This window comes from Chroicocephalus ridibundus, chromosome 3, assembly GCF_963924245.1.
Source record: "Chroicocephalus ridibundus chromosome 3, bChrRid1.1, whole genome shotgun sequence".
In the NCBI taxonomy this organism is placed as follows: Eukaryota; Metazoa; Chordata; class Aves; order Charadriiformes; family Laridae; genus Chroicocephalus; species Chroicocephalus ridibundus.
The window spans coordinates 16,052,162-16,076,223 of record NC_086286.1 but is presented as its reverse complement, the minus strand read 5'-3'; the positions used below and the strand labels follow the sequence as shown (position 1 = coordinate 16,076,223).

At 39.4% G+C, this 24,062-nt stretch overlaps 1 protein-coding gene across 1 annotated transcript in view; it reads left to right on the top strand.

Annotated features, from left to right (window-relative positions):
- ALK (ALK receptor tyrosine kinase) overlaps positions 1-24,062 on the top strand; it is a 328,277-nt gene that overhangs the window by 142,044 nt on the left and 162,171 nt on the right. Inside the window, exon 4 of the mRNA XM_063328138.1 lies at positions 8,637-8,838. Within this exon, the coding sequence (XP_063184208.1) occupies positions 8,637-8,838 (202 nt within the window). The remainder of the gene's footprint in view (positions 1-8,636; positions 8,839-24,062) is intronic.

The window sequence follows — 24,062 nt, the reverse complement described above, 5'->3', positions numbered from 1 at the left end:
TTTCACAGGAGAGCAGAGTGGTCCTCAGAAGGTTTCTGCCATCTGCATTTCTTTCCATCCTATAATTGGTGTGCCAAGCCACTCTTCTCCCTTTTCATCCCTGCAATGATGACTTAGGAAAGCACAGAAAATATGAGTAAGCTCTGGAGCTAAAAGATGAGTGGATAGGGGTTTCCCAGACAAAACTGGCATGCAGATTTGATAGTGCAGAACTGATAACTGAGTTACTGAAAGGCAGATTTGGGATGGAAGGGTGTGGACACTAGAGATGGAGGAAGGATGGCTGAGCCTCAGGATAGGCAGGGATTTGGCAACAGAAGCTTTATGCTATCAGGCATTCAACAAACTCTGGACAGGATCATCGCCTTTCCCAATACTTTTGGGGAGAGTTGGCCAACTAATTGTCTCCTGGTACCGTGTGCATGGATGTACATGTATGTATGTAGAGGAAAGGCTGACAAGGACAGATTAAAATGTATGAGACACTAAAATACACCATCTCCTCAAGATTTATCTTATTTACGTTATCTGAGAACCAGTTTCATGATTCTCCAATGGTCTGAGTTATGACTGTTGAGCACTTAAAGCTGACATAATGGCAGCCTCTATGCGATGAGTTTAATCCTGGCACAGAATGAACAAGGAGGAGGACTACACCAAATAGATTTAATTATGCGCCTTCTCTTGTGGCTTTTCTAGTTCTTTGGGGGAATAACTCATAGTACTTGCTACTTGTTTAATGTGATCTCTGACGTTACTCAACTGTGAGTTGTTGCAACACCCGTTCTGTTCCAGGCATGTTTCTGTTCAGGTACTTGTGCATCAGAGTATTGTCAGACTTCTTAATTTTTAAGCTTTTAGCCTCCCGAGTGTAATCAAGTAAGCACACTTGAGAGCAAAGTGGTAACTAGAGGCACAGCATTGGGCTTCCTTTCACACTTCCCCTTAACTAGTCCGCACACTGTGAAGTACTGAACAGACGTTCTGCCTCTCTGTTTGTATTGACAGAACCAGCTTCCTCTTAGCTTTCCCTTTAGGTCGGTCTGTCTGTCTTGCTCGTGATAACAGAAAATTCTTGTATTCTCTAGTCTCAGAACAGAGATCTCAAAAGTAACTTGCCGTTTGCCTCTGTCAGCAGCAAAAGAAAAGATGCGTATTGGTTAATCAGCTGTGCAAGGCTGAATTATTTAAACACTCTTTTGTCATTGTCTATGAAAGATTTTAATTTCAGAATTGAATTTTAAGTTTTTAATTAACTAACTACTTTTTTTCAATTCAGTGCTTTTCAGCTGGGAGCAAACACTGCTGAGTCATTTAGGAATTGGGCTGTAAGAGCATCTGGCTCTAGCTCCCGTTATGGAAGGCGGTACCTGGAGCTTTTAATTGTTTTCTTCTTCTTCCTTCTGACTTTTTTCTTTTGAAAAACTGGATGTAAAATGCTTTGTGAGGAAAAACATCTTTTATTGTTGTCTATCTAAAGTAAGTAGTGTGATGGGATTCAGCTTTCCAGATGGATATGCTAGGGAATATTGGATAACTGATAAATAGTAATAAAGTTTTAGAATAGTGTTCCTGTGGACACTATGCCTAAGTTTAGGGAAGCAACAGGGGAAACCTGTAAAAGAGTTGTTTGAAGGTCACTGCTAGGAGAGTGGTCTCTGTGTGTGTAAGGCTTCAGGGTTGCCTCTAAGAGAACAGGTAAATTAATAAGGAAAAAGGGAGGACTCCTGTCCTTCATAACTTTAAATTATGTTTCTTTCTATAGCACTGTTGCACTTCCCAAGGACCACAGTGAATACTGGTTGGTTGAGGGAGAAGATTTTATATGAGTGAAATATTTGAATTTAAGAGAAATCATATGGGGCAAATCAAATTTGCCTGATGCCTTAGTGAGAGGACAAAATTTTACTTTCTTTTGATTTGATGGATTATTTGCCTTCCTCTTTGTATTTAGGAAATGAAAAATACTTGAAAAGGAGGTAATTTTAGAGACCCTTGACTTGCAGATCTCTGCTCTGATACCAATCTTGGCCACATGCTGTTTGCAGTTGTTTAATGTCTGCCTTAACTTGTCCATTTCTGTAATGTATTACGTCCCCACAAGAGTTAGTATGAATTCATTAGCGTTTCTGAATTGCTCTTGCATCATCTAGAGAAACGTGCTCACATACCTGCTAGGTATTAGAAGTGAAATCCTGGTTCTATTTAAGCTAATAGCAAGAACTCTGATGGACTTCAAAAGAGGTAAGATATCATCCAATTACCATAATTAGATTGTTAAGAATTGTTCAGCTCCAAATTTTGTAATAATTCAAAGGCTGTTACCTTCATGAATTTTAAGTTAGATGCAAGTATAGCATGTTGCAAATCTTCTGGTGCTTATGCAGTCACATTGCACTCAGCACTGGAGACTATTCACATTCTTAGTGTTCAGCACATTTCAGAGCCTTGATGAGGCAATTAGGAAATCCATATAAATAAGCCTAGAAAAAGTATAATGGTATCTTTTCTTAATGTTGTCACTCAGGTAGTGCCTGGTTCTTCCATGGCTTTTGCCAACTACTGAGCTCCTGCTATGAGAGTTTTGCTTGAATAGTTAATTTGGAAGTTGGGTGTAAAATGAAGAATCCATCCATCTGTGGGATGTTTTGTGATACTAGTGGAAACATTCTTTCCAGTCAGCATCTCCAAAGACCATAAAACTTGATTTAAATTTTTTTTTCTACTGTACAGTCCCCAACAGACGTTGACTGTTAATAGTTTTTACAGCTCTAATTTAATCTGGTAGAGTATTGAGCTTGTACATGAAAGGTAATAAAATCCCTTTAGTAGGAAGATGGAGTTTATGTTCAGAATAAGAATCTATCAGTTTTGCAAAGGATTGTTGAATTGCTGCTTTATAACTGTGATCAGATTAATTCAGTTTAGCTGTGTTTTGAGCCTTGCTTTTCGAGACAGTAAGTTAAAATAACAAAACTATGGTTTTTGGTTATTAGGGAAGAAATCTGCTTGAATTGGCATGGGGACACTTTAATTTGTATCAGGTATCTGGATGTCTGCTCTGTGTGTATTATTGGCTTGGGTATGTTGCTAAATATTATTTTCAAATAATATGAACCTCCCTTTTCATGAATTCTAATGCATGCCACTTTTGTAACCGTTTTTTATGTCCCATTGCCCTGTTTGATGTCATGTCTTTAGGATCTTACTCAATTGTGTGATATCAGGTATACAAGAACATCTCATGCTTGAAATCCTAGACCCTCAGGTGCAAGCTGAGGAGTTGCCTCCATGTATTTGTCCCAGAAGAGCTGGTTGTCATTTTCTGCAGTGAACACTCTCCTTATTTTCCACTGTAAATTCTCAGGCTGCTGTCCTTTTGGGCTGCAGCTGTCTTTCCTAGACTGCTACCTCAGAAAGGTCAAAGGATGCAATAGGGTGCACTGACCTCGCTGAGTATCATGAGGTTGTTTAGCAGAAGAACCTGACCTGGCTTTTTACTGCGTCTACCGTGAGATTGACTAGGAAGGATTTAGAGATGAGCAGTTAGCAGAGTACATTCAAAGCTATTGGGTAGTTTTCAGATGACCAGCTTTTAAAGGGGCTAGTAATAGGATGCTAAGTTTGCCCAGTTCCTAGGGCCAAGCGATGGCTCTGACTTATGAACATCTCAGGGTTTCCTTAGGGTTCTCACTGGCATGAGTTTCATGTTTTATGCACCAGTATCAGACAAGCATGTTAGGCCAAAGATTGCAGGAATGGTCTTCATTGCTGGTGTGGTTTTGAGTCTTACCCCTTTATTTGAAAGCTTCTTTTGACTGGTGCTTTATTCATAGGGTATCTGTACATGCATAGTAGATTAGCATCAGTTTTCTTCTTTACAAATATCTCTGTTACCTCATTAGTTCTGAACGGAGCTACTTGAAGCTGTCTTCATCATCTCAAAAACATCTTGCTACTAAACTGATAAGCCATCCTTCCCTTTTTGTGACATGAATGTTAAAATGTTGTAAACAAGCTTCCAAAGGATCAACAGCATTTTTTTCATGCAGGATATATTAATTTGTCTTGTAATATTCATTTTATGTCAACTGCAGTAATTCCCTGTGCTCAAGCATAAGTACCTTTTCATGTGTGTTTGTCTGAAGTGACAGCAAGTTGCCAGAGATGTTATCAGACACAACACATGAGGATCAGGAAAACCCTTGCGTTATGACTGCAGGTATTAAAAATGTAGGGAAAAATATTATTAGAAGCTGAGTACTATTGATAGGTTTCTCTCAGAGTTTAGGGGGAATGAGGAAAATAAAGTATTTGCAATTTAGAATAGCACTTTCTGAAATGCCACAGAGCAATATCAGCTTGTAGGGTTTCAGTCACAAAATGCAAACACAAGTGTATTTGGTGTAGAAGCCTGAATGCTGTTCGCACTGCAACCACATGGTTCTGTGTGATGATGATGAATGAGCTCAGGACCCAGGAAGTGCTAAGTGCCGCAGTCTGTGGCTGTATATCTAGTTACAATGTGATTATTTTAACTGCATCTCTTTAATATCAGCATTGCGTTGTGCCGCCAGAGTCCAATTTAAGCCCTGTTGCGGAAGACTCCTGAAATGACTTATTGGTGAAAATCTTTCTGAAAAGCGAATAGACCCTTCAGAGTCCTGAGCGGTAGAACGTGACACTGGCAGCATGTACCATGAAGGGGCCTTTCATCTCAGCTTATATCCCTTGATATCTAAATAGCAGCAGAAGTTTGTTTGAAGCTACAGTGCTTTTTCTAGTTATTCACCAGGGAAGATCCCAAGAGCCTTATTAGAGTTGCAAGCTAATAGGAAAAAATAAGTGCAAGGAAATTATATCTGGAACCTTAGAGTCTTATGGGTCTACATAGTGATCTCAAATAGAGTGTGACACATGGATTCCCTCCCACCGGAGGGAAATACAAGAGAACACATAGCTTCTAATTTTGCCCAGCACGTCCATTGATATGAATCAGAATATTCTTCTATCCCTCAGCATGGATGAGGAATCGACCTCCATCTGATCTTTTCACTCTTTCTAAGTCTGATCCAGGTCTGATCCTGGAAATGGTGCTCATATTGGTCCCGTGGGAGGCCATCGCGTGAAACAGTGGCAAGCAGTGACTGAGAGATTGTGCCTTTGAGGGGAAGAGAGGAGTATGAGGATTTGTGTTCAAAATGTATCATTTCACACTTCAGACACGTTAGTTATTCCTTTGCGGGGTTTGACACCATTGATTTCAGTAGCATAATTCCTGTCAACTTCAATGAAAGAGGGATTTGGGCCTCTGTTGGTGGGTTGTCATTGTGTATGTGCGTGTATGTATGCAGTCAACTAACAGACATGTTGTGTATGCTTTGGAGACAGCAAATTCATGAAATTGGGTTTGTCTTAATTGGTGTTTTGAGTCTGTTGCTTATGTGGAAAAGAGTATGTGCGATGTTAATGTACATTGTAGGTGTTAGGCCCAGCTACTCTAGGAACTTACCAGTCTGCTCTGCAATAAGCAGATGTAACTCATAGTATGTGGACAGGGATCTTTGGATTCTGCTGTGTAACAAAGCCTCTGCGCTCTCTGTGTGGTTTCATAGCAAGTACCCTGCAGTTCAACTTTGGAAACAGTTCCAGTAACACCGGAGTCAAATGCAGCTCTGATAGTTCTTTCCATAGCACTTATGGACTAGACAAGCAGTAAGACCAAAAAGCGAACACTGCAGCAGACAGGGAAGTCACCCATGAGATGGCTGGGCTTTTAAAAGCAAGAACAAAGTTATGCTTATTCTCTTCTTTTTTAAAATAAAAAAAAAATAAATAAAAAAAATAAAAAAAAAGATAATCTGTCATAGCTCTAGTATTTTCCCACGTAGGTGATCTCCCCAAAAGTATGTACTAAGAGGACATTTCTGACAAGACTGTGTACTGGTGGTGAGGCATCACAGTGCAATAGCTGCGTCCTTTGGAGCGATTTTCTAGGCACTGCTTCACAGCAGCGTAGTGTGGGGCTGTTCTCCTGCCTTCCTGGGAGAGTGTGGCAGGGTAGACCCCATCGTGGCAAAATTGTATTCCTTTTAGGAGTATAATTTAGTAGATAGAACTGCCCATGTGATGCGTAATAAACCACAATCGCAAAGTGTGAGCCCTGTAAATAGAGAGTAGAAATACAAAAGCCAGAACAAAGGAGGTTAGTGACTACCTCACAAATTTGCTGTAGCAGCTAGCCTTGTTTGCTGCTAGACTTCCCTGACGTTTCAAACCTGGCCCCAAGTCAGAGCATAAGAGGGACTATCCCTGGAAGCTCTCTTTATTTAGAACCACTGCAAGAAAAGAAGGAATGAGAGCTACCTTTTATTTGTTATTTTAAAACTGACTCCCTGATGCAAGGCAGTAAGATGAGCGAATGGCTCTTGCACCTGGCAAGTTACCATCAGCAATTATTGCAGCGCTTAGTGTCTTTCTGCCACCAGCAGCAGTCTCTTTACTCCCTGTCATGTCACAGATTTCAGTATTCTTATGGGGATGGTACAATTAAAGCCACAAGATTTAGTGCTCTAATTCTCTTTTGTTTGCAACAAAAGGGAGAGACAGGGAAGGATGGTACATGTGGCTGGGTTTTTGTTTTTATTTTACTGACTAGCAAAAATACTGCATATATATAACTGTGACAATAATAGCGTTTGTTTAAACTCATCAAACCCTCCCGTTAGTAACTGGATTAAAGGCTCTTATTTCACATGAAGGAGTTTTGTTATTAAAAAACAAATAAATGCTGCTACATTTCACTCCTCTCCGTTTACAAATCTTGACATCTGAGCAGGCTGTACCTTATGTATTTGTGCATGTTTCTTTCAGTACTAATGTTTTCTAGTTTTAGATATGTCATTAATGTGATCCCAATGTCAAGAACACTGTTTTTGACAAGGGTGTCAAAAATGCTGCTTATGATAAATGTCTGTATGGGAGGGAAATGTGGTGGTTGACAGGCATCCAGGTTTCATTTTTAGCCCTTCCATTATTACCCTGTGTGTGACCTAGATGAATTGACAAATCAGACTTTTTCAAAGGGGACATCTGTGAGCACGAGTGCAATTCCCTTGTTCTAAACCTGCATCTGACCATGAGATATTCAAATCTGAGCTCTTGACCCTCAGTTCAGTGGAGAGAAACGGGAACTACCAAAGGACAATTCACCAGATCCATTTTAGGATGAGGTGAACTACCACAGGAGCTCAGGATGGCTGGTTTGCACCTTGTGGTCCACAGCTTAGACACCAAGGTGAAAGCAAGCAGGGACCATTTGTGGCCCCTCCACAGGATTTTGGGCACCCTGGATCTCAGCTGAGCCATGCTCAGTGATGTGGAAAATCATTCCTCTGAATATTCAACCTTGGTATTTTCAAAAACAAGCTGCTGCTCCTGCTAAAATTCATGCTCACTTAAAAAGAGGTTTAAATTACAGCCCTGTTGAGCCTTAGTTTCTCTCTATGAAATTAAACTGTTCATCAGATCTGCACGTTTTAACGGACAGGCTTTATTAGTGGACTCTCCAGGAGATGAAATCTCATTGTCTTGATTATCTGATCAGTCTTGCTAGAATCTTTGGAATATCACATTTTTTCTTGCTTCGGGGATTGGTCCCGTTCATTTACCTAACTGGACCTTTCATTTACCAACTACACACCCCAGTGTGCTTGCTCTGTGGACAAATTGGTAAACTGGTCAGCTGCCAAAACAGAGTCATTTGACTTACCTGAAATGAGCAACAGTGTGATGAAAATACATTAACTCCGTCCCACTGGATAAGCCTCAGATTGTATTGAAATAGAATTAGGCCAAGGAAGTCAATGTACTGGATAATAATGAAATATTTAATATGGATTAGCCACATTTGAAATTAATACATTAGAATGAATTGCTGAAGAAATAAAATTATGTCAGGCCTTTATCCTGACTCTAATGACTTAAAATGCTGCACTCTTCTGTTTATAGAAGAGCAAAAGTAAAGCTATTGAATTTGTGTTCTTTATTTAGGTCAGAGAAATAGATATAAAGTATTATGTAAAAAACTTAAAAATATATATATATAAAAAAAAAGAGCTGTCAAGTCAGGATCCCATTGAAGCAAGGCCATAATGTTTGGGTCTGGACTACACCTGAGAGGTTACAGAGATGGGGTTGAAGTCCAGGAAAAATAGTTATATGAAGGCAAGAATCTGAACTAAAACTCCTTAATCACCTGCCTGGGTTTAACTTTGGAAGTCTCTTGGTTGATTGAGTTTTATTGTTACTGTTTGTTATTTTTCCCTGCCCTTAATATTTATGGCTTTTTCCACGTATGACTTTTCTTCTGGGAGTTAAATCTAAATGTAATTTTTGTTTTGGACCATCTAAAGGTGAGTTGAAATGTTGCCTACCTGGGAAGATCTTAATGGGTTTAATATGAAATGAGCAAACTTTTCAAACTAGTTGACAAAGATAATCTTTGACTGGGAGGTACGGAAGGGCTGCAGAGTGAGCTGTGGCATAAAAATTACAAGTGTTCATCTTCACTCTGTGAGGCTTATTGGTTTTTTTTTTTTGTTCTTAAAGCTTTCTTGTTGCCTCATCTGTTCTAGGTTCGTTTCTGTTTCTCAATGCATCAGAGAGGCCAAGCCCCATCATCCTAAGCCCTTGGCTGAGGAGCAGCAGTGACCAATGCATAGTTCAAGTGGCTGTTTATAAGTTTTACCAGCAGAGTGGAGAATATGTTGCTCGTGTCCTTCCCATTGATGAAAGCAGCGGTGAAATCTTATCAGCAAAGAGTCCAGAGAAACATGGGTAAGTCTCATCCTCTCATTTGACTCGCAGCTGAAGTTGAGAAGAATCACAGGATTGTGTAGCAGTACAGCCACAAAATACATGCTGCACGTCTGCTAAGGGGAGCAGGACACCACACTGGGTAGATGTTTGTCTTGCCTGGGTCTAAATTATTGTGGAAGCTGGAGACTGGTGGTTATTTTAACATACAAAGCATCACCAAACTGCTGGATCCACATAGCAGTGAATCTCAAGTCCACATCATCTTTATTCTCAGTGCTTGCAAGTACAGACATAGTGTGCGTACTCATCCTAAGCTTAATGCTTTTCTGTCTAATTCTCTCGGTCTGGTTTCTTTTTACTGCTTCTTTACCCAAGTATACTATTGGGCTTAGAATATCTACTGAGTCTTTGCAGTTTCATGTGCCTGTGTACATTTTAAGTTTTGTCTTGCATTTGTGCTCTTTTAAATGCCATTTCTTGTCAATAAAGTTCAGAGCTGCTGCCAGAGGAGGAAAGCTTTTGATCTTTCAAGGGTGCAACTGTTTGAAATGTTTTATCCTCTTTTTGCAATTAATCTTAATTGTTGACGACGTCTTAATTTGTCAGACTTCCTGTGCATTCTTTTAAATATTAGTTAGCAGCAAAACAGAAGGAGGTCAACACAACATTTCAAAATGCTGTAGTAGTGGAGTAATTTAGGATTGAATTTGGATATATGTAAGGCTAATGTTCTACCTGTTCTATATACTGCATGTTTTAATTTTTATTTTTTACTTCTGCTGTGAAACGTGTGTTAAGAAGCATAGTTTTTACTAAGCATCTCAAATGTTCTTTGTTTTGATGTGATAGATTAGAGAGTTTCTAATGGCAAATCCTGCTGGCTTGTGCTTGTAACAAGGTGTGATTATCTGATTACTGTCTACAGCAAATTCTGTATTTTCCAGTAGCAAAAGGAGAACGCGCAATAAAAAACCTTACAGGAGATAACCTAACTCATAGAAACAGTTTGAATAGTTGTAATTCTCGTATAACACACGGCCTATAAAAATGAGGAGGAGAGATTGTGTGTGGATCTAGATCATACTTAGTTCCAGCAACATAATCCAAATTGTAAATTACTGTCGATGTCTGGGGAAAGGTAATTAGGGGAGCCGCAGCAGCTGTCTTCTTCCTTAGCTCTTTGCAAATGCTGTGTTCTATGTCACAGCTAATAAACATGCTTTGTGCAAAGTGCCTCCTGCATTGGCAGTGCCACTGCTCCTTGGCACTCGCAAGGAACACTGCTGGGGGTGAAATGCTTTGCTGTGCTGCGTGGAGGAGCTCTATCTTGGATCTGTGGGCAGGCAGAGCTCACCGGGAGCACAGGCAAGTGCCAAATGTAGGAGCCTTGAAGGGAAAGGAAAGATCACTGAACTACGATAACAAATGCCTGCCTTTGCCATCTGCTGGAGACAGTATGGACTGCTCAGTTGTGCGTTGCAGATGGAGTTTGTCACCACAGTAAAGAGGCTCTGTGCTTTTAAAAGAGGGGGGTTTAGTTGCAGCTTGGCTATCCCATGTACTTGCAAGGAGTGTAGCTTGCTCACCAAAAGCATTTCTGTGGCACATAGGGTAGTAAGGTTATGCCTGTGGCTTTTATGGTTTTGTATAGCTGACTCGTTGGTACTCTGTGTGCTATGAAACTTTGCAGTTGGAGCAACTGGCTAGTCCCTTTTTCCCCTTCTGGTCTTGTCTCTTCCCTGTGAGAGGTAGTAGCTCTTCCTCCAGCTCAGCAATGCAGAAAGGCTCTGATATTGTGCCCACATAAATGTCGCATAGGGATAGTTAAGTGTCTACCCACAGACTGCAGCCACAGGTGACAGGGTAGCAGTTTGTTATCATTTGCCCTGGACCTTCACTCCAGAACTTATGAGTGCTCCTCTGCTCTTTGTTTGCAGCAATAATATTTTATTATCCCAGCTCTGATAACAAAACATGCAAATCTCACTTTTGTAAAAATCATCTTTTCTTTAAATAGTAATCAACAATAGGTAATTGGAAGTCAAGAATAATTCAATAAAGTTCTTAAATGAACTAGCAATCCTACAGTAGAAATCTGTTCTGTTTAATATTTTATTTTGTCTTGGAAATTGCAAAGAATTGTATTGTTTTGTAATGACTTCTTTGACCATGCTATAACCAAATGATTTCTAAAATTTTATAAGGATTTTAGCTCTGGGCGCAAGGTAATCGAATTCCTCAGTGATGAGCCTGTTCTAGAAATAAAAACACTTTAGTGTTTCACAGGTGACACTCCTTTGATTCTACGTGCTTTATATGTTGTTTTGCAAACAAGAGGTATAAAGTGTGCGTAGTTCCCAGTGACTTGTATGTGCAGTAGTGAGTCCATGCCATTGCTTAAAATCAAGTTCATAGCAGGAGGAGTATGTTTTATTGAAACACATGTACCTGAAGGGTGGTAAAGCAATAAATTAATTCCAGGGTGTATTTTCTCATATCTTGAACTATGCACAGTGTTGGTATCTTTTTACCCTTTTTTCTTTTTTTTAAATGGCATAACCTGAGTTACATACATTAATATCTTACAAGGTCTTCACAGTTCACCTGCATTTACAAGAGAAAGAAGTAGATGCTGTCAGGAATTACTATTTCATTCAGGGTGAAACCAGACAAGCAAAGGTTTCGGTTGACAGCATTTGGAGCTGATTTTAAATAGAACATATGTAAAGCTATGTAATTTTATTAGTCAGGTAGAGACAGCATAGCACCCAGAATTTATTTGTTACCAGGGTTCAACCATGGTTTCTTTGTGTGCAAAACACCAGGTGTAATTTCGGTAGATAATCAGCATGCATAAAGACTTAAAGGCAGAACTAGAGATGTACTGTTTGCTTCTCTGGTCTCGTTCTCTACAAAAAAATAGCCCAAGCCTGTGGAATAGAATTGTCCCAATTCCATAACGAGGCATTAGTCATTACAGAGATTGTGTGGAAGATGTGTAGTTGTTTTATTTTATTTTTTATTTATTTTATTTACTTGACATATTTCACTGCAGCTGATCTATTGCATGTAGGAAGAAAGCGAGCTAATTTAAGATGCTTTACATAGCAATAGGATAGGGCAGATGGAACAGACACCAGGAAGAATATGCCAGAAGTGATAACTGCAAATGGTTCCTGTGTGGCGAAACACCAGAGGCTAGCAAAGGAATACTCATTTTGTATTATACAGAAACTTTGCCAAATTTCTACATAATATTTGCAACAATGCGTACCACTCAGAAGACAATTATGTCCTGGTTTATCAATTCAACAGAATTGTATACCTTTTTATTTTTTTTAAAGGGCAGAAAGATCTTACTCTGTATTTAATCTGTGGGCTTTGGAACACCTTTGGTTAGACCTTCTCTAATTTAGTTCCTAAGCAATCAGTAGGACTCTTCTATGGGGACAACACATTTACTGTATTCTGTTAGAATTAGATTTATTGCATGATGAGTTTATAGATGATCTGACTTTATGGATGTATTTTTGGATATGGTTACTCTCTTCTGGCATCTCTTACAATTCTGTTGTGTTTTGCAAGCACCTGCGAGTGATATAGGGAGAGAATCAGTGCAGTGTTACCAAACCTTTGTAATGGCAAAAGAGTTATTATAATTCCTGACATGGAGCACAGCACTTTCTGATTTATCCCAAATACCTCTAGATGTGGGAACTGTCTTTTGCTGGTTTTCTGCTCCCATGGTGCTGTATATGATCCTTTCTTGTTGTTATTTAATGGACTTCCTTTTTTGTGTTACTGAAGGTGAGGAGGCAGCAAGTACATTTACGTAGCATATTGGCTATTTAGCAAAGCAGAGTTATTTCCACAATTTGAATGTTGATTTCTGGGTGCTTCTCAGGCTGTCACTGTGGCCACTGATTTCATTTCACTTCCTATTTGTTTTTCCATCTGTTAAATTTATAAATATAAAGCTAGTAAGATTGTAAATGTGCTTAGTTAAGCAGGGAAAACTCAAAGGAAAACTTGTCAACAAGGTCAGAGTTTGTAGTACAGGAATGATTTTTATTTCTTTTGATCTGTGTATTTCGGAGAAGTTAGAGTTGGGCAAGGACAAAAATATCATTCCTCATTTTAATTGCCATTATTATTTTACATCTCTACCTGCACTATTAATGGTAACTTGCAGTATTATATACTATATGTCAACTTTTAAATAAGCCCATAGCAAATGACAGTATAACGTCAATTTGGTCTTTCATTGCAGACCTCCCTCATCACTAATTCTATAGTCATGTTCTTGCCCCCAAAATAATAATGTAATAAGTGGATCTTAATGGTGTTCACATGACAGAAGGTAATTGAGGCCTCCCTGAAGAGGGGAGACAGGGAAGGCACTCAGATCAGCTATCCAGCAGGAATACCAGGACGCCAGCCTTCTTCAGATGTAGATTCAAAAGATAAGATGTAAACTACTGGATTGAGTTAACTTCTGACATCTCTCCCGCATTTCCTGCATGAGCTGAGCACACTGCCTGTTGTGTCCTGTTGCTACTTTTTCCCCACAAAAAAGAGCAGGGTAGTTTCTCTTCAATACCTGTCTGTGTCTTTTTAGATTCTAATTGCGTTATATTAGTGGGACTTTATCTCTTTCTACAAATCCTTGCAACGCTTTAGAGGCAAAGGGAGGTTGAGGCTGTGGCACTGGCAGATCAGCATGATATGTTCTGTCACCCCACACTTAGGGGATATGGACTGGAGAATCACTACATGGAAATGTTGGTACTGAACTATACACCCTTTGACTTAAGCATACCTAAAAAACTGCATAAAATGACTTTGCAAGCCACATGTGATTTTTGAGCTGCGAGTAGGATGTCTAGACTGGTCTAGAGCCTTAATCAAACTTGAGATTCATCTGAAGACTTCTTTGCAAATACGTTTAATAGAAGGTGTCTCTTAAATAAAACCTGAGATCTGAGCATGCATGCATGAGCAAGGAAGCCATAAAATACTACCCTGTATAGCCAGTACTTTAGTAGGTACATATGTATTTCTGCACAGAGCACTTCCAACAGAGAAAAAGCACCTGTTTTTGAAGGTTACTACAAATCACGATAGGCTATTCCCTTTCTGGCATCTACAACTTCACTCAAGATTGATTGCATTGATAGATGTCAGGAAAAATAAATGAAGGAATCACTAGCATCTGTCACATTTGACCTTGGGGCTTGAAGTCTCTGAAGGTTATTTCTTGTACTAGTGGTGTTCCTTTTTTTGTTCTTTTGTAGTGTTTTGTTTTTTCTTTCTTTCCAATAACTTTACTTGCCTGTTTCACAGACCAGGGGCTTAGTAGAAGGAATTTACTTTCTTGGAACCCTTTAACCTTAAACGTATCTTTCTCAGGTTAGTGGTAATACGAATTTGCTTGGCTTTTTTGGTGGATGGGTTTTTTTTCTTCTTCTCCTTGAAAAACACTTTACTAAATTCAAGTCTTTGTTTTGCAAATGTCTGGACTAGGACTAAGAATAACAAAGACCAAAGTGTGTGTATTTGGGGTACTTCATATAGGCACTTAAACTCACTTTTAGGCATCAAAATATGTCTCAAAACATTTACAGCACATTTTACCCTCAGAGAATTCTAAATTGGGAGTTTAAGTCATTCAGTCTAAACTATACATTTGAAAAATTCAGGTAATCCAGGAAAATAATCTGGATTTATGGATTCATTAGAAACTAAACTCGCCTGCCTTGGTGGGCAGGCACCACTAATCCGTACTTTTAGAGAAGAAACTTCAGTTGTTCTAGACAGAAAATTAGCACTTAAACTTTTCCTGTGCTGTTATCCACTAGCCAACTTTTAGTCCCTTTCAGTCTGTCAAATTAAACGCAAAGAAAGAAAAAGAGAAAAACAACAGAGATGATGTTGTCTCTTTTCCCCCTTCCTTTTTCAAAAGATACTGTCCTTGATACCTGTAAAGAACCAGTCCTTTTCATAGCAGACACTTGTATTTGGAAAGAAGTCTTTTATCTCCTCCTAACAAAACCTTGGTTCTTTCAGTGTCTCAAGACTAAAGCTGAAGAAAGCTTTAACTCTATTGGTTGTGGCACCTTGAGGAGTTCATCGCTAGTTTGTTTTCAATGGATGAGGAGATTTAAATCAAAACTCTTCAGAATGCATAAGGTGAAATGGAGCCCTACAAAGCTTTATGAAACAGTATGAACCTGACATACAAACGTCTGGAAAGATTGCTTTCCCATTCCACTTGAGCACTAGATTATGTAGATTAAGTTGTCAGTTCAGCGCTAGAGGTAGGTACAAGTCTGTACACTTCTGCTTTAAACTCCTTAGTGGTTTTGCTGCTGCTGAAGTACTGTATTATTTCTTGAGATAAACGTGGATCCTTTGTGTAAATTTTATGCAGCATTGCGTAGAGTGTGCCTTATTTTTGCATGTAACTCAAGTACAACAAAGCAGTAGCTGCAAACTGCTCCAGAAGGATTTACTGTATTATCAATTGAGATTGGACTGTAACAGTTTATTTCCTCTTACACACATGTATATGGAAGCGAACTATTTATTACAAAGAATGATATATTAGTATTACCAGAAACTAAATTTTGAGTGCCATTCACTATTGTGGTATATCATACTGTTACACAACAATATTGTAGGACCTCCTGAACCAACCAAAGTCCTTTTTAAGTTGAAATAAAAGTAGCAAATGAGGCAAATTTTTGTCAAACATATCAAAATTTGGCAAATTACTTAACACGTCAAGAAGAAAAATAAACTTATTTTTCAGGGTAAGTGTTCAGTTTTAGGGATACCTAGTGGAGTATCCTTACCTGCTGCTTTTAACACAATGCTGAACACACTGTAGCAGAGGAAGGCTAAGTGATGAGCTGGATGTCCAGTGTGCACTGGCACAAGGATTCTTGTGGCTTCCCAAATAATTGCAGCACCTGTTGGTGACCTCCTTGGGATCTGCTTCTATGCATGAAAACCCAGAGGCTGGCATATCTGACTCTGTAGAAATGATGCCAAACTGACTACGGTAACAGAGTTGGGGCACCCTTAGAAGTGTGTATTTGTGTATTTGATGCTTTGTGTATTTGGTCTTTTGAAACCAAAGATTCCTTAATATAAATTATTTCTTATATGGCTGAAACAATTTCTTCAGACCACTCTGAGCAACCTAATCCACCTTTTATATTGTCCAAATCCTGTCACAAAAATCTGTCATCTTAAACTTTTATACTTTGTGTCCTTCAGAATTGTTTGCAGGCTCCTCTCTTCTGGTTGTTATGCTAGTCTCACTTTCCAAAGTCTGGGGTTTCTCCCCCCGCCCCCATCATTCCTTTTAACTTGTTTCACTTATTTTATAGATCTCTTGTTTTGCTCTCTACCTGAGGCTTCTATTCAATTTTTAAAAGTCATCCCAAACTAATCTTTACAGCCCCATGTTGACACTAGCCCATGTTGCACTTCCTATCAGTGTAGACATGCCAGGATGAATTTCAGCTTCCTAAAACCTAAGCAAGCAAACAACATGCCACACATATGCACACCAGTCAGCCTCCTTTTCCCAAGCACATGCACACACTCTTTATCTTTCTTTTCTTTTCTTCGTTTAGGTGTCCTTTCTGCTGTACAGAATTGCAAACAGTCTCGTTAGGATCCTTTGCTACATAGCATCCAAGTGTGCTTTCCCACAGCCAAGATGCTTTCAACATTTGTTTTCAGAGACTAGGCAACACGCCTCATTAATATTGCCAGCCTTGTTTCTAGTTATTTTTCTGCTCCCCTCAAGCTAAGCTCCCTGTCATTCTGCTGCTGGCAAGGTTTTATAACTAGCCTGCGGTATAATTGCTTTCTGTATCTGCTACTTATTTTTGACCTTAAAAACCTTCTGAGTTCTGTGCAACCTGCTCTGTGGCTGTCCCACCCCGGAGCATGGTTTTGTCATTGCGCGCAATTTCCTTGGGGCTTTCCTTGCTAATGCTTGAAAATGTCCTTCTTATCCAAGGCAAATCTACCCTGCTGTATTAAGTACTATAGAAGATTTACAAGGTGTAGTAGTCCTCCCTTTGAATTCAGACAGAAATTATTAACTAGGTGTTGATAACCTTGCGAGACTTAGAAATCATGTCCTTGACCCATCCAGCTGCTAAGAGTGTTAGTGTAGTGGTAATGCAGTTGATTCTGCATTCTAAGCTACGTTCTCAGATGTTGCTCTTAAATTATCTCAGTTCTGTTTCATGACTCAAACCACAGGGTTCAAGTCCAGTAGGGCAGCTTTGCACCCTCACTTTAAAGAGCACTGTCTGTAATGCTGCCTTGCCAAAAATGGTGCCCTTTATTCTCAAGTGATGGTGTAAATCAGGTGTTTTCCCTTCAAGAAAGAAGAAAGAAAACTCTGATAAAGTTGACCACTAACTTACAATTTACTTCTGCGTATTGAAAAGAAATCAAAGATTTATTCAACAGGAATTTGCAAGTTAATTCTCAATAAATTCCCAACTGGAAAATTGAAGGGACTGAAGGCTAAGAAACTATGTAGATGCTGATGCTTGTTGCAGTGGCAGAGGAGGAGGAGCTTGGGGTTCTTTTCGGCAATTGAGGAAAGTACTGAACAGGCTTTCTTTCTGCAGGAATACAGTGAGGACTGCGGTGTTTGACACCAGTGTGAAGCACTTTGCAGAGCTTTTAATTTAAAATTTTTGTACCGTATTTGTTAAATAGTATTGCTGATGCCTGAAAGCAGTTTTCTGTCATTTTTCTGTCAAATAGCTACCTTTGTTTGCTTTGTTTTTTATGGCCCACATCTGTTACATTAGAAGTTATATTCCTGTAACAAAATACTGTCTCACGGGGCAAACCATTAATGTCAGCAGCTAGATTGGCAAAAACAAGGTTTTGGGTTGACACCAACACCAAAGGCACGGATTTCAGGCAGGGTTGTCAGATCTGCTTTATACGCCGCTTTACACGGCGTATTTCTTGACTTGTGCACTGTGGCAGAAGGCTTTTTCATACACTGTGCTGAATAATGCTTATTCTTAAAATGGATCAATACAGTGAAGCCATGAGCGTTCATGGCCTGCACAGTAGCATTTTGGTATGTTGTATACAGAAATGAACAGTCCTCCACATCGCATTTGGAAGTACTTGCCTTTTCCCTGTCTTTTTTGCAAGGGTAACAGATGTGGTCATCTGTTTTTCTTTATGGACATTGAGTTCTCTGAGTCACCGTGTACAGTTGCCAGTTCTTTATAAACGTCAGTCCGTAACCTTATGATATTTGTTGCCTGACTAAATATGATTTTCTATTGGAAATAGCAGCAGTGAAGTTTGTTTACTGAATGTAATTGGAGCTTTTTCTGATCATCCCTGACTTGGCGTGCCATTCATGCTGATGGATTGAGGCCACAAAGACACATAATAAAGTTCCTTTTGACAAGACAAAGCTATTCTAATCGGGGACTTAAACCAGCAGCACGGTCTGCCATCCTTGATGAACTTCGCATGATGATTACACTGCAGAAGATCGGCACAATTCTAAATCTTTTACAAGGGAATGAAGTTTTTATGACTCCGCTTCATCTAACAAAGAGGACAAGCAGTAGAGTAAATGAGACAAACTCAGCTGTCTCTCATATTTAGATCAGTGGCCAGTTATTATGATGCCTTTATAAGAGAACAAAATTACACCAGGGGGAAGATTTTATCAAAATATTTATGTTGAAATACTTTTTAATAAAGAAGCCAAATAATCTGACTTTCTTCAGAATAAGAAAAATACAAAGTGTAGAAAAACTTACCCTATGTAATGTGCTTTCTCAGAGACGTTAAGATAACTTTAGTTAGAAGATTACTATCAGTATGTTAAGTGCAATGGGTGACCTGATTATTTTTAGGATGTTAAACATCCTAAAAGTGTCTAGCTAAGTGTGCTACCACACCAGAAAATAAAAATGTGAGGTGATCCATCTGGATATTGTATCAGTTTGAATGGAGACCGTGTTCTCAAATCTAGCAACTGTTTTTTTGCATCTCTGCTCCTTTCCTTTCTAAACGCCTGGCTTTCAGGAGGTCGTGGTGCGGGAAGCGTGGGCTAATGCTTTTGACAATTCAGATCCATATCAAAACCATGATGATTGCAATTTGTTATTATTTCATGCCAGATGAGCTATTCAGAGGCTCATTTCTTAGAGGTGTCTAGATAACATCTGACACAAGTTGATTTCCTTTATTTTTAAAGCCAGTTGTCTGGGAACTTGAGTTCCTTTCATTTCTTTAGGCAATTTCTCCAGGTCAAGGCTGGGGCGTGTATCTGGACTGTTTGAAAGGGAATTGACTCTGCTCTTACTATTTCTGTTTTAGATAGGGGGTTTTGATTGCCGGTGTCAAGGCAGTTGCAGTTGACGGTGCCTAGCAAAACAGCCCCTCTCAAACAATGAGCAATATTATCAACTTCGATGTTTATCAACAATCAGACCACTATCAATTTTTAAATTGTTTTTTCAAGAACATCTGGCTTTTTTTTTCCACTCACTGCTTGCTGCTAGTACTCTATTACAGAAGGAAAGAAAACCCTGTATAATTTTACTGACTTCTTTCCTTAATAATTTGAAAACAAAGAGAGTGGTGGTGTTTTGAACAACAGAATTTCTGTCTTTCCATCAGCTCTTTTATCTCTTCTCACTTATTCCCAGGGCTTCCTTGTTCCTTGCTCCCTCTATCTCAATATATTCTTCCCTTCTAGTTTTGTCTTACAGGCTTTTCTTCTAAACAGACGTTCCAGCTCCTCAGCAGGTCTTGTTCTCTCTCTCCCTTCGTCTTCCCTCCCCGTCTCTTGCTCCTGTCCTGCTTGCCTTTGCCTCAGGTATATTTCTTCTTCACGTGTTCTGGGTCCAAAGGCTGGGGAAGGCACAGAGCAGCTTCTTTTGGGTGCCCAGGTCTGGTACTGCTTGCTGCAGCCCAGAGTGAGCACTGGACACCTTCCCTTGTGCAATTCAGCTGCCACTTCTGGAGGAAAATCTCTGCCAAGAGGACACAAGCACCAGCTTGTTGGAAGCTTGCAAACTGGCCTCACTGAGGTGAAAGGGCCATACAAATGAATCAAGTGATGCTATACATCACGCTTTCATCAAGCGATCTGAATGGCTCTTAAAAACATTAAAACCTGCTGAAGTAGGTGGTACTATACAGAAGGTCACATCGAGCATTTAAGACATATTCTAGCAGATCATTAGGGACGTTGGTATTCAATAGAAGTGTGGCTGAGCGGCACTGCGTTTATGCCATTATTTTTACTAGAAGGGTGCAGATTTTAATGGGAAGAAATAATGTTGATATCTGGATTTTCAGAGTCAAAGGAGTTGATTCCAGCAGAGATGTTAATGTGTACCGCCTTCACCTCAGGTGAGTGGCCTAGCACTCACCTTTGGGGAGCCAGCATTAATCTGCTGAATTTCAGCATACGCACAAAATCTAGATTCCGCATTTGCTGCAATGCAGAAACAGTTGTAGGGGCAAAGTTAAGAGAAAAAAAAAGAATTGTTCATAGGCTAGGAAGATTCTAGCTCTGCATCTGCTTCTGAGTCCTCATCATGAGCAGTAAATGGCAGATACATGTCCACCCGGCAGAGGACGGGCATTGCACATACTCTTTACATGTTCTCTTCCTCTTTCCCCTCCCAGGTCTCCTTATTGCATTAATACTGCCACTACTAAGACATCAATGTCTGAATTGTGTCTAACTGAATTGTGAACATTTCTTTCTCAAATTAATCACTACCCAATCCCCATTTCATGTGCCTTTGGTGCCTGATTTTAATTGCCTTAAAGTAGAAAGCTTCAATGAGCAGAGAAATTAAAATTGCAAAATCCTGATGGCTTTTTTTAGTTGAGTTATTTGCCTCTGCAGTCAGCTTGAGTAGTATGGGTTTTGGTTGTGGTTTTTTTTTTTCTTTTTTTTTTTTTTTTTTTTTTTTTTGTGACTGAATGTCTTACTAGTTTTCCATTTCTGGCAGAACCGCAGGCTTAACTGCAATGGATAGGCTACATTTTAGCTCCAGAACACAGAAAGTGTTCTGCGTTGCCTGCGTTCTGAGAGAGATGTTGCAAGTCAGTGAAATGAATTCTCCCTTTCTTTTGAAGCTGGACTTAGGAAGGAAACTGCCATTTGGAAAGGCTGAAACTCCTCATGTATAATGGAGTCTCAGGGATGTCATGGAGGGGGCAAAATGGGAATGAAGCACATTGTATCCAACTGAAAAGCCAGAAATAATTTAAGACAGTCACACAATTTCTTTTATCGAGAAATTGTATCTTCCATTAAATCAGAACTTTTAATGGGAAAAGTTCAATTTTGATTAATGAAATATTGGTTTCTTGGACGAACCCCAAATGCCCTGGATGTTGTTTTGCTGCCTTAGCTCATGCGCAAGAAAGTTTGTATGTCCGTTTTCACAGGGATGGTTCTCTAACCCTCTGAGGAGACAGTATGTCTTCTCCAGCCACGATGTGGCATGCCATGGAATTTGCATGACTTGAGGAGCATCATCATGAGTGCTGATGGGAAAACTCCTTGCACAAGGAATAACACCACGATTTGAGTGTCTGTCTGTGCCATAGAGAAATATGGCATCATAAGGGACTGCAATTGAATAATGAACTGACTCTGAGAGAAATACTGCAGGTCAGCTATATTAAGCAAAGTAAAACATGATGATAAATGAATATCCATATTTTGCTTTAAAAATGCAACTGTGATGCTACTTTGCAAATTGTTTGGGCTTTTTGAACTTAATGAAGTGTAATAGCAAAGCCAGAGTCCCATGTTTTCTTAGACTTACGAGTAAAGTGGAGAAAAATCACTGTCGGGTAGGACAAGTTTATTAATTATTGAGTGAAAAAGGAGTTGTCTGTCAAATTACTAGATTTCAAATCTGAAATTTGTTGCCTTTTACTGACTTGTTTTGTGTCTAGGACTGATAGGACTGCTTTTTCTCACTATTGACTTCTTCTTAATGACTTCTACTTGTAGTCTTCGGTAATAATTTATGCCATGATCGTGTTCAGTTATTATCTACTGACTGAAAGGGTTTGTTTTACAAACAACTTTCATTGTAATGTAACTGTTCAGTTCTGGCACAGCAAGCCATGTTAATAACTTCTGCAGGTTAATGTCATTCTTTACTCAGCTGTTGCTCAATTATCCATCAGAAAGTATCTTGTTTTCTGTTCCTTGCCTGTGACAGCCCTAGTGAGAGTGGCTTGGGTTTGTGGGTTTTTTTGGCATTTAGGTGTAAAATGGATTTTGATGCCTTTTTACCTCAGGAAAGTATTTTAAACATCCTCTTGGAAAGCTCAGGATGTTCTTGAGGGGCAAAGACATAGCCTTTATTGACTGTCTTTTTATACAGTTACCCTTTTTGACCAGAATAGTGATTCGGAGTTGAAGATCCACAGGTTGTCTTTTTAAGGAAGAAAAGTTGGCAATGAAGCCAATGGTTTTGGTCATCCTGTTGATTTGAAAGCCTTGTGTTCCTGAAAACTGGATACGTCAAACACCATAAAAATTTATTGTTCACAGCTCATGTAGCCCAGAAGCTGCTCTAGTCTTGTTTCTGGGCTACTCAGTACTTACTCAGCTGTATTTTATGTTTGCACTTTTCTGTATATGATATTCCTGGTTTTCTTCCTGGTCGTCTTTCCCTCACATGTGCATTATACTATATACAGGAACTGGCCTTTTCTCTGACACTCCCTAAAAAAGTTGCTGTTTTCTCTCTCATTCTCTTTTTGCTTGATTTTATATGGAGTGAGGGATTTTTTTGTTTATGGGCTGGTCATTGCTTGTGCACATAGCGTGTGTGTGTGTGTGTGTGAGACACACGTGCATGCATGCATGCCTGCTGTTTCAACAGTCTGGTGCTGTATCTTCTTACATTCTTCATCCTGGAATGATTGCTGAAGGGTGGCTTTGCTGATCCTTTTTCTCTTGTGGAAAAGTCGTCAGTGTCATGCAAGTCCCATCCATCTGCTAAGGAATGCAATTCTAAAATTATTTTTTAATGGTGTAGAAGAGGCATAAGCTCAATATGTTTTCAACCACAGAAGGAGAAGGAAGGGAGGGAGTGTTCCTCCAGCTCATTAATCAGAATGAGAATGAGAAATGGAAGCAGCTTCCTAGTCGTTTACTATTTGCTCCGAAGTAAATCTATCTAAATATTAGTGCACTGATGATAGTAAAAAAAAAAAAAAAGGGGGGGGGGTGGCAGGGGAGGCAGGAAAAAAGCCTTGTCATTAGCTTGTCACGCTCTGTAGCAAGGTACATGGGAGACCAAAGATATATGTACTATGACATTTCTGTAATGAAAACTTGAGCAATAAAAGTAGTTTCTGCTATGTTCTGGAAAAGGAACTCTCAGAGGAAGCACATTAACAGTATTTCACATTACAAATTATTATTGCATATTCAGCTATTGTTTCAAATGAAAATTGTGTGTATTACAGGGCAAGGGAAGAAAGATACAGTTAGTATTTCTTCTGTAAGCAGAATTAAGATTTTATGCATCTGGCTATATCAGTTCTACCCTATAAATTTGAGTTAATACTTTCACTGAATGATGAGTCGCTTGTCCCTAGGATACTTGATGGACTTACACGTGTAGTTCGGGTTACACTAATAGTGGCTGAATATGTCATTCTCGCTGTGCTTAAATGGAAGAAGGTATTCCAGTGTGAAAATGAGACTTGCTGGATATATAGTAAAGGGTGGTCTCCCACGTTGAATTTACAGACCTCATGATGTAGAAGTCGGATATTACCAAATAACGGTATTTGTGCTCTGAGCGCAAATTGCATTTTTCCCACCATGCCTAAACATTTTGAATTAATTAAGCGCTTTGTTTCATCCACTCTGCTCTCTCCACCCAGGAGGGATGTGTATTTGGAAAGCTGGTTATTTTCATTACCTTCTTACACTGTAATTAATTTTATGACCTTGCACAGGAGGTCACAGTTGTCTTCACAACAATTTGGGAGAAAGTTTAACATATCATTGAGAGTTTCTGTATTAAAGTGTTGCTAGCAGAAAGCTATTTCTGTGTTGTTAGAATGCTGATTTTTCTCTTTCCTCCTCTAGCCTCCTTCCTAGAGGAAGAACCGTCCTTTCGTCTTCATCTACCGTCCTCCCCCAACCTCCCTGGACCGCTTGGCTCCCT